The following is a 13,664-nucleotide window of genomic DNA, read 5'->3' as shown; positions in this document are numbered from 1 at the left end:
AAGGATATGCATTTTGAGCTCACTAGATCTTCTGCACCAACCATTCTCTAAGTCTATTCAATAATCCAAGTCCTTTTGCTATCTTATTTACCCCTCCATGATTGCTCCTTTGCTATTATTTCTTATGGGAAAACTGCCTTTGAGATGTTAAATAGGTTGTACATGTTTTTATTCATGAACATTTTTATGTCATGCAATATTATGTGTCTGTTAATTTATCATAAATATGTATGTTGCTATTTTTTAGTCACTAATGGCTACAACATATATGCTTCATTCCAAGCCCCTCTCCCAAAACAAAACCTTGTTTAAACCTTTATAATGGTTCTTTTTGCCTACCTACGTGGCCCAATTTAGCTCACCACTGTAGTTTTATTACATACGTATCCTTGGAACAATAATTTTCTTTATTGGACAGATGCCACAAAGCTGAGTTACAGATGGCCCTCCATATCTATGAATTCCACACCCACAATTCAACCAACCATGGATAGAAAATATTAACAAGTTATGTTGTTGATGACATGTACTATGTAGTTAGGTCTATGACAGTTGTGTTTGTAATGAACATGTACAGACTTTGTTCTTATCGTTTTCTAAATTCGGTATAACAATGATTTACATTGTATTAGGTATTATAAGTAATCTAGAGATTATCTAAAGTATACGAGAGAATGTGCATGGATTATATGCAAATACTAGGACATTTTGTATAAGGGACTTGAACATATGCAGATTTTGTTAACTGCAGGAGGTCCTGGAACTAATAATCTGTAGTATACCTAGGGATGATTATACAATGAACTTAGCTGTAATATCTGAACTGTTAATCAAAACTTCATTACTTCCTACAAGTTTGCTTGCTGTTTTCAAGCTCTCGTTTGCGCAGGTTCTAAAGTTCTTTGGCTTGGACCCTTCTCACTCCACTAACCTGATTAATTAGCTAATTTTTTCCTTTACAATTTGCTAATTTGAGAACCAGTTTTCTGCATCCTGCTATTGGTTAACCTTTAATTTTTCCCCCCCAGAAAAGAAATTCATGAATAGACTCAGCTCTTATTCTACACAAAACTACACTAATATCTTTTTGAATCATAAAAGAATTTCCCAATCAATCTAAATACTGTATTATTTAACTTATAGTTCAAGAGCATAGCATCTAGAACCAGAGTCTGTGTTTTCACTAGTTGTATGACTTTGGGTAAATTAAATTCTCTGTTCAACTTCCTTATCTATAAAATGGAGACAATAACAATTATCTACTCAGAGAGCAGTTCTGAGGATTGATAAAAAGAGTTAACATAGATAAAGCACTTAATGTCTGGCTTATAAAAATGTTCTGCAAATGTTAGAGTTTATAATTATTATTATCTCTGAAGTTTAGCTCTGAGGTGAAAGTTACATTATAAAAATGCTGTGAGATTTTTCATCAAATGGAAAACAGTTTAACTTGCTTTCATGGCAAAGACTTTTCCTAAGTAACATATATTTCATCTCTGAATGTTTTCAAATCAATTGAACAAACAGATTTGTCTTAAAACATAGTTATATTTTGTTTTGGTGAGATAAAGGAACAGTTTATTTTTTCAATTTTGGGGTTGAACATTTAAAAAGGCAACTTTATTGAGGTACAATATGCTTAGAATAAAATATACAGTTTAATGAGGTTTCACAACGTATACACTTGTGTAATCTCTACCACAATAAGATTGAACATTTCTATCATCCCCAAAGTCTTATACCCCTTAATAGTCAAGCCTGCTCCACCTCCTGGCCAGGCAACTAATAATCTACTCTAGCAACGGTTCTCAAAGTGTGATCTAGGAGACAGGAGAAGTCAAAACTATTTTCAAAAAAAACTAATGTTATTTATCCCTTTCATTCTCATTCCATCATGAGTTTACATTGGGAGTTTTTTGGAGACTGGCTATATGATGCATGATATTGTAAGAGATTGAATGCAGCAGATATGAAAATTTAGCTATATTCTATTAAGTCATATATTAATGAGATTTGCAAAGATGTAAAACAATGACACTCTTCTTAATGAAATAGTTGTTTACCAAAAAAAAATTTAAAAATTAAAAGCATGTTACTTATGTTATTGCTATTTTAAACTGAATACATACTTTAAAGTTTTCTTAGTTTTGATTTCTAATATGATTAATATCAACAGATACAGCCCTCCAAATAAAAGCTCTTTGGAGTTAATATTTAAGTGTATAAAAAAGTCTGGGACTAAAATGTTTAACTAGATGATGGTTCCTCCTAATTTTAAATGTTATGATTCCACAGTATCTGAAAGTTAGGTATAAAATTTTTAATTAACTATTCACTTATAACAATAAAATAGTAGTCTGACTGTGCTGATATATCTCTTAGCATCATCTAAAGCAGATATAACCATTCTAACCATTTGAAACAGAGGAAAACTAGATTTAAACTTTCTCTTGAAAGGGATCATGTTATTTAATTTTTTGTATGCAGAGAACATTTAGCTCAATGCACGGCTTAAGAATTCCTTCATTAGAACTAATAAAAAAAGATCATTACCTTTTACCAAATACAGAGGTTTTTCTTTCAGATGTGGGTTTGTTTATATTCAACTTTCCAAAGGCTGGTTTCTCTTTGCTTTAAGAAAAGGAGGAAAACAAACTCTTTAAAATAATAAAAAATATTAGTTCAAGAAACTTTTGGAAATATGTCAGAACTAAACCTCTTCCCTATTACCTATAAAAATAATCCAAAATTATGAAAACTGTTAGTAGCAATCATAACTGTAATAAATGGAATAGGCTAATATAAATTATAATGCTAATATGCTAAGAAGAAAGCTGAAAACCCGTATCTCATTATGATTTCAATGATCTTAAACTAGGAACATTTATGGATAACAACTTTAAAGGAAAAGAAAAACTTAAAAATATTTTCAATCGTAGGATGATTGCTACATTAAAATTTTTTTGAGGCCTACTCTTTATCAGAACACAGCTACACTTAACATAAATTATCTAAATTATAAACCTAAAACATTGACAATGGTAGCCTTTTCCCTTCTAATATAATTCAAGACAAACCTTTTGGCATAAGTAACATGCAACAGTACAAAATTTTTTTCTGACTTCATAAGAATTTCTAAAAGTAGCAGAGGCTCATACTATGTAAATATAGGTAATTTAAGAACAGTTAGTAAACAAAGCTTGTACCTTGTATTAAACAAAAAATGTTAATTTCATGGCTGAAAGTCCTTTTGAAAAGAAAGGATTTATTAGGCCATTGCTAGCAAAAAAGACCAGGTCCAGGGGCACAAAGTCTGAACCACCAGAAGCATGGCTAGATGAAAAGACAACATGTCTGATGGCCTGGAGTTAAGCCGTTTTATACATCAAATGTTGGGGTGAGGAGTGGGAGATGTAAGCTATTCTGAAAGAATTTACATTCGCTACGGGCAAAAGGGGTAGTAGAAGATGAAATGGGGCCAGCTCTGGGATAGGTCCAGAGAAGCGTCTGCTCTTTTGAATTAGCTGTGGGCAGCAGATTAAAAAATTTATACGTAATTAACAAATGGAGGCACCTGGTTATTCTCTTTTGGATATTCACAGAAATAGCCACCTGGAAATTAATCCTAAATTACAACAGATATACAGAAATGTGAGCAACCTTCTGTCAGGGCTCGTCTACAGCTATCAACAGGCTAATAGTCTCTTTCTCTCGCTCTCATGCCACAATAAGATGTAATTTTATTTTAGAGCATTTCAGAATTTTCTTCTTGTCACTTGGTATTAGAGAAGGATTCACAAAGCTCTACAGGGGTTTACTAATAGCCTTCTTTTAATTGGAAGAAAATCACTCATAGGGAAAAAAATAGTTTACAAGTTCTTTTGGACACCATTTTCCAGTGAATCTTGAGAAAATATTTTGGAGAAGTGGTGTTCTACAGGCTGTGACTAAACTGCAGCTTATTGTTAGAGCAAATAATACCTTTGAGAACTTTGCTAGTTGAATACACCTCAGTAAATTGAAAAGTTATTGCACAGAGCCTACTCAACGGAGCAGCTCTAGAATAAAGGAGGAAAAGAGAATGAGTGCCGAAGGGAATTAATTTTAGGAGCTGCCTGGCAAAAGACATAGCTTTGAGATTTAAGGAACAAATGAGATAAAGTACAACATCTTAGTAATATGCTTTCATCGACCCCAAATTAGGTGCCACTGGGAAGAGACAAGATTCATCACATTACTCAATACAGCTTTGTATTAACCACCTTTACAGATTTCTTTGTCCAAGAGGATAAGGCATGAGATACTTACGTTTGAGGGGTATAGAGGCCTTGTTTATTCAAGTCTTGGGATCTTAATTCCTGCATAGACAGGCGGCCAGCACCACCAGTAGAAACTGAACTGCGCTTCATGCTTACGACCTGCATTCATGAATTCGGTATTAAAAAACACACAACTTAATAAACTGATCAACAGAATAGATTCAGTGACATGGAGGCATGAATCAGACTGACGAATCTCAGAGGGAAGGAGAGGGGTAGGGGGTGGGCGAGGGAGAGATTAACCCAAGAATTTATATGCATATATGTAACCCAAGGACACAGACAATGGCATGGTGAGGAACTGAGGAGGGGTGTTGGGCGGGGTGGAAGGGGTCAATGGGGAGAAAAAGGGACATCTGTAATATACTGAATAATAAATAAATAAAAAATCTTTTCAGGCTGCACTATTAAGCACCAACTATTATCTCATATCCTCAAACAGAAAGGCAGTCAAATTCCATTGTTCCTTTAAAATAATCTTTTCCCTGGGAGTTAATACTAAATTCCCACAAACATAGATGAATCTGAGCAGTCTTTTGTTAGCTGGTCCATTGCTATCAACAGGCTAACTTCTGTTTCTTTCTCTCACTCTCTGGCTGCTGTAATTTAGTACATCTCGGAATTTTTTGTTCATGTCAGTTTCTTGGTTTGACCATGTATTTCTTCTTCAATATACGCTTCTGCATCATTCAACTTTCCACTTTAAGCCATATGCTCACTCCCAATCAATACTTGAAATGTACTCTTAAGACTTAAGATGAAGACTTCCAGATACTTACACGGTCACTCGGATGTAACACTAGTACCTCAAACACAGCAAACAGTTCCTATCCTTGCTCCCATCAATTCTTCCCCCTTTCCGGTTTCCAGTCTCTCTTCTTCCCATCAGCGTCCCCCAGGCCATCCCCTTTTCCCTTGGGAAATCCCTGCCAGCAGAAATTTACTGGACTCCGGGTAACGAGCGCCTGGCAGATCCGGGCCCGAGGTGTCCCACAGCCGCAGACACTGAAACATTGCCCGGCAGGGCCTGTATCTAAGTTGTGCGCGCTAGCTGTCGCCTTCTCCCTCCAGACCAGTACTGCCGCCACAAAATCAGCCCAAAGTAATTATTTACCTTTCCTCCAGTTTTCTGACAGGATTCAGAAACCGAATTTCCGTAAACTGTGCAGTTATCAGCAAGACAGGACGGGAGCCGCCAAAACACCAGCTACTCCGCCTACCCACTGGCGCCGTTAGAATTTTAAATTCTCCGCGGATGCTGACGTCATCACGTGCGCTGCGCTCGCGCGCCTGCGCCTCTCTTACCTGGAGCTGCTCGTCGCGGGAAATCTGCGTATGTCGCGTCCCGCCGTCTCTCCAGCTACGCTGGCGTCTCCTGGACACTGTGAGTTCCTTACGGAGCCTGGTCGATTCCCAAGTTTAGCTCTTAGGACCCGAACGCTCTAAGTCGCGGAGTAGCGGGCCGAGCGCTCTAAGACGCCCTGGTAACGCTTTGTCCGTACAACAACATGGCTGCGCCCATGGACTCAGAAAAGGAGTATTTTTTTCCCATTTGGGCTGAAAGGGGTGTCATTCATGACCACTATTTAGGCGGCTGCTGTTTACATGATGCAAACCTGGGAAGGTGGTATGCACTTTCTGACCAGCGAAGCGGTGAGGTAGGCCATAGTGGCTGCTGAGCTTGGGCGCCGTCGGTTCGGAAGATCGCGCTGGTGTGGCCGACGCCAAGGTTAGGCTCGGAGTTTGCTCGCTAGGATTTTCCAACCCTCTAGCCTGGTGGTGTCCTGTGAAAAGCTGCGGGGAATAGAAGTGGTTAGGAGCGGGGCTGGTATGAAGCAGAGTAGGAGCGAGTCAGAGGTGCAGTGGGCATAGACTGCTGTGCTAAACACAGGACACTCCCGCTTCTCTCTGAACTCAGAGACAGGCACTGCCTGGTACCTACAGAGTGTTGTGGGCATTTTGAATTACCAACCCTGTTATTGAAAGTTTATATTAAAACATTGTAATTTTCCCTAGACTTGCTATATATCATGAATTTTAAATTCTCTTCTGTGTACATGTCAAGTTTATTTACCTGCACGTCAAATCTCCCTTTGTGTATGAAGTATATTTTTATTGAAATACAGGACATTTAAGAACTTGATCAGGAAAGTTGGGTTTTACTTCTAATCGTTAATTCCCAGTGTTTTTTTTGTGGTTTTTTTTAAAGAAAGAATGTCTGTGGTGCACCAGCTGTCACCAGGGTGGTTACTGGATCATCTTTCTTTTATTAACAAGATAAACTATCAAGTTCACCAGCATCATGAGCCTTGTTGCAGTGAGAATGGACCCCCTACTTCTGCCCACCTTGATTCTGTGTCCTCTTTTGGATCCTCAGCTAAATTTATGGCTTCTGACTCTCCCACTAAGCCAGAGAATGATGATGGAGGAAATTGTGAAACGTTCATACAAAAATATATTTTTCGATCTGAACTGTTTGAGATCACTAAACCTTATATAACTTCAGCTATTCACAAGGAATGCCAACAAAATAATGGAAAGGAAGATCTAATGAATGGTGTTAAAAAAGAAATCTCCATTTCTACTCTTGGGAAGGTAGAAAGTTTTAAGAAATTTTTATATTTCTACCAAAAACACAAAAGAAATTTATTATTCCAATATCTCAAGTATCTTGTGATTTACTAAGTATAAAGAATAAAGCATAAGAATCAATAAAGCATAAGAAGGCCTTAGCTTATCTCCAGTAATTTTTAACTATTTGCTAACAATCTTTGCTATACAATCCCTGCCCTCATGGATCTTATAATTGTAAAAGGAAGAAAGATATTAAATAAGAAGCACATTGAGAATTAGAATAAGGAAAGTAATAGAGATAATTTATTACATTGTTTTAAGTACCTGAAGTAGACATTTTAATATTATCGTGATTTTTTTCTTGTACATGTGTTTTTTCTCTTTCAGCAAATATTTATTGATCATCTTCTATGTGTCAGGCACAGAAAATATTTCTGAGCTTTCAGTAATATAGTATGTAGGTAATTTGTCATTACTGTTACTAATTCAGGCAGATAATAAACAGTTGTAAAGGACTTTATTTACCAAGTATGGGCATTGTCTTCTAATGTTTAGGTATTTTAGTATTTTATTAGATATTTTAATGTTAAGGAATCATATGATGGGTAAATTTCTCATTTTAATATAGAAAATTGTAAGCATATGTAATGAATGTTATCTTGACAAAACTTACTTTATTTCTGATATGCTACCGCAAATTGTGCAATTAGCTTAACCTTAAGTCCACTTATTTATCCAGCCAACAAACATTTATTGTTAGCCTGCTTGGAGTTTGCTACCCTGTAAGAACTGAGGTTTCAGCAATAAAAAGTACAGAGTCCCTGGCTCTGTATTGCACTCTCTTATGTGTTCTTTGCTATGGAATTGTTAGATATAGAAGAGTGTTAATATATCTCATTTGTACCCAACCCTGAGGTCAATTATAAACAACTATTAAGAGTACATTGGAAAGTTTTTTAGGTGATAATACATAGATAATAGTTCTTTTCAGAAATGAAGAAAGTTCAGAATAGTTATATATATCATCTGATAGATGACACTGGTGACTGTTTATAGAATGTCACAGTTTTATTGTGTCACGTGGATGTCTGTGCTACATTTTATCATTTGGCACTATTTCTTACTAATAGCAGATAAGGCTGAGGTGACCTTTTATCACCTATTAAATTTGTAGTAAAGCAATAATTATTTCTTGGGAAAGCTTTTGTATCCTTTCTCCATACCCTCTGCACTGATTTTGACTTTAATAGTCAATTATTACCTCTTAAAGACTGAGATGCATAATATGGAAAATGTGATTAAAAAAAATTTCAAAATATTAATATTGTGATAGATGGCAGGAAATAAAATTTTTCTGTAACTTACTCTTTAGAAGCGTAAAAGGTGTGTTTTCAATCAAGGTGAATTGGATGCCATGGAGTACCATGAAAAGGTAAGCTGTGAAATAAATGTTCTTCGATAACATTATAAGATTAATGTGAAGTACTGTAAATAAACAGACAATATAAATAAAGGTGTTCATTAAAATCAAGCAATCATGTGATCAGGGTTAGAATTTAATAGTGGAGTAGTTTATTATTACGTTTATAGTAATGAACAGTTTAAACCAGTTTTTATTAAAACTTCATATACTCCTATTTTACATATTTAACATAAGCAAACTTGTTATATTGGTTAAGTTTATAAATTTTACAAGTTATAAAAGCCTATCGTCTATAGCCAAAACAACTTATTAAGAGAGTGGCAGAAGAAAGCATGAATAATGTGGAGAATGTATTTCTGGAACTTAGAGGTAAATGAGATCTAGGAGTTAAAAACCAAGAGAAAACAGAGGGTATGCAAATATGTTAAGCTAAACTCTCTAAGGAACACCTTTGATTGAAATGGGAAACAGGGTTTGAATTTGGCTTAGGAGGCATGACAGTTAAGTACAGTTTTGGACATGTTGAATTAATGTGATGGAATGACATTAGATTTTCCCCCCCGTCTTTTTTGTGGTAAAATATACAGAACAAAATCTACCATTTTCACCTTCTTTAGGTGTATAATTCAGCATTAAGTGCCTTAACACTTCTTAAAGTGGACCCTTAGGTCAGTGAATATAGATCTTTTTTTCTTTTCTAATATAAGCACTTAAAGCTGTAGGTTCCCTTGAATCATTGCTTTATATTTTCCCGTTCATTCAGTTCCAAATATTTTCTAATTTTCCTTATGATTTCATTTTTGACCTATGTGAATTATTTAGAAGAGTGCTATTTTATTCCCAAATATTTGGGGTTTATCTCAGTATCTTCTTGTTAATGATTTTTAACTTAAATCTATTGGGGTATAAGAAAATATACTCTGATGATTTCATTCCTTTTAAATTTATTGAGCCTTGTTTTATGGTCCAGCATGAGTTTTCTTTGTGAGTGTACCATGTACTGTTTTTATATAATTTTGTGTAGTATTTTATTTACTTATTTATTAGATTTTTATTTATTTATTTATTGAATTTATTGGGGTGACATTGCTTAATGAAATTACATAAGTTTCAGATGTACAATTGTATATCATCCGTATATTGTATTGTATGTTCACCTCCCCAAGTCAAGTCTCCTTTCATCACCATTTATCCCCCCATTTATCTCCCCTACCCTCCTTTCCCTCTTGTAATCACCATACTGTTGTGTTTGTCTGTGAGTTTTTTTCTTTGCTTAATCCCTTCACCATTTTCACCCAGCCCCCCAACCCCCTTCCCCTCTGGCAGCTCTCAGTCTGTTCTCTGTATCTATGAGTCTATTTTGTCAGTTTATTTTGCTCATTTGATTCCACATACAAGTGAGATCATGTGGTACTTGTCTTTCTCTGACTGGCTTATTTCACTTAGCATAATACTCTCCAGGTCCATTCATGCTGTCACAAAAGGTAAGATTTCCTTCTTTTTTATAGCTGTGTAGTATTCCATTGGGTAAAAGTACCACAGCTTTTTTATCCACTCACCTACTTATGGACACTTGGGCTGCTTCGAAGTCTTGGCTATTGTAAATAATGCCATGAACATAGGGTACATGTATTTTTTGAATTAGTGTTTCAAGTTTCTTTGGATATGTTCCCAGAAGTGGAATTGCTAGTTCTTAAGGCAGTTCCATTTTTAATTTTTTGAGGTAACTCCATACTGCTTTCCACAGTGGCTACACAAATCTGCATTCCCACCAACAGTGCAGGAGGGTTTCCTTTTCTCCACATCCTTGTCAACACTTGTTTGTTGATTTATTGATGGTAGCCATTCTGACAGGCATGAGGTGATAATGTGGTTTTAATTTGCATTTCTCTGATGATTAGTGACATTGAACATCTTTTCGTATGTCTATTGGCCATCTGTATGTCCTATTTGGAGAAGTATCTCTTCAGGTCCTTTGTCTTATATAGTCTTTTTGAATATGTAATGTATAGTTGTGGGATGCAGTGTTCTGTGAATGTCAGATCAAGTTGGTTGATAGTGTTGTTTAGAACTTCTGGGTCTTAATTGGGTAAGTTGTTTTGCAAGTGAGTTTGAAATTGTGTTTAGCCTAAGGCTAATGTCCTCTTTTACTGATGCATGATCTGTGATCTACCCAATACCCTGTTAAGGACTACTCACAGATCTGAGCTTTTACCCTATTAGAAAGCTAACAAATTAGCAAGTTCAGACCTAAGATTTTATTAAAATAAGGATTTTATTGTTCCCTGCATAGCAGGAATCACATGCTTTATGTTCACGGATTTTCTTTTACTCCAAGTCCCCTGGCAACGATGCCGAGTAGCCTCATTGGATGCTGTGCATGCAGTAGATTTGATTCATGGCCAAAGAAACCAAGCTTAGGGAACCCCAATCTTTTAAATGGGTTACAAGCAGATTTGTTCAGCCTTCTGCCTGGATAGCAGATAGATCTCCCCTCTGCTCTGGAAGGAGACATAATTTCCATCTTCCATGTTATACACGTATCTTTAAAAATTTATTCTGGAACAAAAACTGTCATTGCCTCTGCTCACATGGAGAGACTCATGGTGAATTGTCTCCCAAATTGCCCTGTGAATCATGAGGTTTTCTAGTCTGAGTGGTGGAAACAGGCACTATTCTTGGCCATGTGTGAGCTCCACACTGTTTCTTCTCTGTCCTTTTGGGTGGTTGTTCTCCTGGTCTCAGTTCCCTTGCACGCTTTCACTGATCCGTACTTAGGGGAATTTCTCTAGTTTGACTACCTGCCGATCTATGGAGTTTTCTCTCTGTGCAGTTCTTTCACCTGTGGTACTCTGTCCTGTGAACTCTGTTGGTTTTGGCTGCTCCAAATTCTCAGCTCTGGATCCTCTCCTGTTGACTCCCAGGCTCCGCTCGGATTCCACTTTCCTGTGGCCTGCTGGTGGGGGCGGTCATAGGTTTACTTATGGTTTCTTTCACTGTCCTTTGTTGCCCTAGAGTCTTGCAAGCTGCTGTTACTTTACTCTTGGCTGGAGGTGGAAGTCTCTGGCTACTTTGAACATTTTTCTCTTTATCTTTGATTTTCAGCAGTGTGATTATGATATTCCTTAGTGTAGTCGCTGCCCCCTGCTCCTTCTCCTCTTTCCTTTGTTGAGCTTCTGGATCTGTGAATTCATAGTCTCCAGCAAATTTAGAAATTTTTGGTGATTACTTCATCAAATATTTTTTCTCTCCCCTTATTTTAGACAGGTTTATTGCAGTGTTTTTAAGTGCATCAATCTCTGCGTCAGTGTCTAATCTGCTATTAATCTGGTCTGGTGTATTTTTCATTTCTGCATTGTAGCTTTTTCCTCTAGACACTGAATTTGATGTTTTTTATAAAATAGTTTCCATGTCTCTTAACATGCTCATTTCCCCCTTACATTTTGGACATATGAATATGGTTATAGTGCCTTAACATCCTCTTCTCCTAATCTTTTTAAAAATGGGCTACACATAAACCTACCCTTTTCCTACTAATTGTATGATCTGTGTCATTCCTGTGCGCTTCCACTGAGTAACGTGACTTTTTCTCTTGTAATGTGTTGCAGTTTACTGCTTCTTTATATTCCTGGCAGGCTTTTTTTTTTTTTGGTAAGACATTTCAATTTTAGCTTCTTGGATACTGATATTTTCATGTTTCTATAAATATTCTTGAGCTTTGTTCTTGGACAAAGTTATTTTGAAACTGGTTTATCCTCTTGAGACTTCCTTTAAGCTTTTTTAGTTAGGACTGGAGCAGACTTTAGAGTTTTTTGTTTGTTTTTGCTTTTTTTACCATTACTGAGGCAATATCTGTGAATTACAAGATTTTTCATTTTGGCCAGTGGGAGCACTAACTGTTCCCAGACCTGTATGAGTTCTGGGGATTGTTCCCTTTGATCATTTCTCATCCTTTCCTTGACATTGGGTACTTTCATCAAATGTATGTGTTGATCAATACTGAACAGGAGACTTGACCCTTTGTAGCTTTCAAGACCTCTCTCTCTGCAGCTCCTTCCTCTGTGGTACCTACTCTGCATACTCCACCTGCTTGGCCTTTGCAGACTCCCGGCTCTGTCTCTTCAAGTCCAAGAGACTGTTGGACTCTGAATGGCTGTCCTTCCCTGTGCTGCTGCCTGGGAGCTTTCTCAAGGCAGTTAGCTGGAGCAGTCATCTGCTTCTCCTTTTTAAAGAGAACACTGCTCTGAAGGCCTTTTTAAAAAATAACTTTTAGATGTAATTTCAGATGAAGTGCACTCCATCTATTCTGAAAGCAGAACTTGGCTTTTATTTTTATAATTATTGTAGTTGCATTACTGCAAAACTTTGTTTATATGTTCACTCTTTAGTTGCTTTTCTTTTCTTTCCTTTTTTTTTTTTTTTTTTTGGTTAATCCTCACCCCAGGATATTTTTTTCCATTGATTTTTAGAGAGAGTGGAAAGAAGGGAAGGAGGGGAAGAGAGAGAGAGAAACATCAATGTGAGAGAGACACATCAATTGGTTGACTCCTGCATGTGTCCCAACCACACCAGGGATGGAACCTGCAACCCAGGTACATGCCCTTGACTGGGAACCGAACCTGTTACCCTTTGGTACGTGAGCCAGTGCTCTTACTATTGAGCAACACTGGCCAGGGCTCTTTTCTTTTTTTAATAATTCAAGCTATATTTTATAAAATCAAAGGTATGTTTATTTTAAAATTAAGTCACTAGTGCCCGGCCAGGCATGGCTCAGCGGTTGAGCGTCAACCTAGAATCCAGGCGATTGGGGTTTGATTCCCGGTCAGGGCACATGCCCGGGTTGTGGGCTCGATCAATGACTCTCTCATCATTGATGTTTCTATCTCTCTCTCCCTCTCCTTTCCTCCCTCTGAAATCAATAAAGATATATTTAAAAAAATAAAATAAAATAAAATTAAGTCACTAGTAAAATTTAAGATTAAATCTTGTGATTTAAATTTAATTCTCTTTATAGATTAGAGATTACACTTTCTTCTAGAAACATACTATCAAATTCATTTTATAATTATTTTAAAGATATATTTTCTTTTATATACTGTTTGGTTATTTAATTTTCAGTGAACTAATGAGGTTTGTATCATTCCCCAATTAGGAAACCGCAGTTCTACGGTATACTCACACATTCTTATCTTTTCATTGTAGTATAAAATTATTTTCCTATAAGCATTAAGAATGTTGATTTCAATCCATAAAAGTTTACATATTCAAAGCATAGTAGAAATTTCATTATTTAGAAAATTGTTTTAATGTCAGTGACCTTTTAATATTCTTTAAAAAATTCTCTTACA

At 36.4% G+C, this 13,664-nt stretch overlaps 2 protein-coding genes across 5 annotated transcripts in view; one reads left to right on the top strand and one right to left on the bottom strand.

The window, feature by feature from the left end:
* Positions 1–5,537, bottom strand: part of NDC80 (NDC80 kinetochore complex component) — a 40,970-nt gene extending 35,433 nt beyond the window's left edge. Inside the window, exons 1-3 of the mRNA XM_081148476.1 lie at positions 5,434–5,537; positions 4,309–4,418; positions 2,554–2,631 (exon numbers count right to left, since the gene is read on the bottom strand). Of these exons, the coding sequence (XP_081004602.1) occupies positions 2,554–2,631; positions 4,309–4,409 (179 nt within the window). The 5' untranslated portion in view covers positions 4,410–4,418; positions 5,434–5,537. The remainder of the gene's footprint in view (positions 1–2,553; positions 2,632–4,308; positions 4,419–5,433) is intronic.
* A 70-nt stretch (positions 5,538–5,607) lies between these two features.
* METTL4 (methyltransferase 4, N6-adenosine) overlaps positions 5,608–13,664 on the top strand; it is a 30,295-nt gene continuing 22,238 nt past the window's right edge. Inside the window, exons 1-3 of one of the 4 annotated variants that reach the window (XM_081148298.1) lie at positions 5,608–5,703; positions 6,529–6,914; positions 8,266–8,325. In XM_081148298.1, the coding sequence (XP_081004424.1) occupies positions 6,534–6,914; positions 8,266–8,325 (441 nt within the window). In that variant the 5' untranslated portion in view covers positions 5,608–5,703; positions 6,529–6,533. Of the gene's footprint in view, positions 6,049–6,528; positions 6,915–8,265; positions 8,326–13,664 lie in introns of all 4 variants that reach the window. The other 3 variants (XM_081148301.1, XM_081148299.1, XM_081148300.1) reach the window with 3 other exon arrangements.

Source organism: Miniopterus schreibersii (assembly GCF_964146895.1).
Source record: "Miniopterus schreibersii genome assembly, chromosome: 10".
In the NCBI taxonomy this organism is placed as follows: Eukaryota; Metazoa; Chordata; class Mammalia; order Chiroptera; family Miniopteridae; genus Miniopterus; species Miniopterus schreibersii.
Note: the sequence above shows the minus strand (reverse complement) of the source record. Positions and strands in the feature narration are given on the sequence as shown.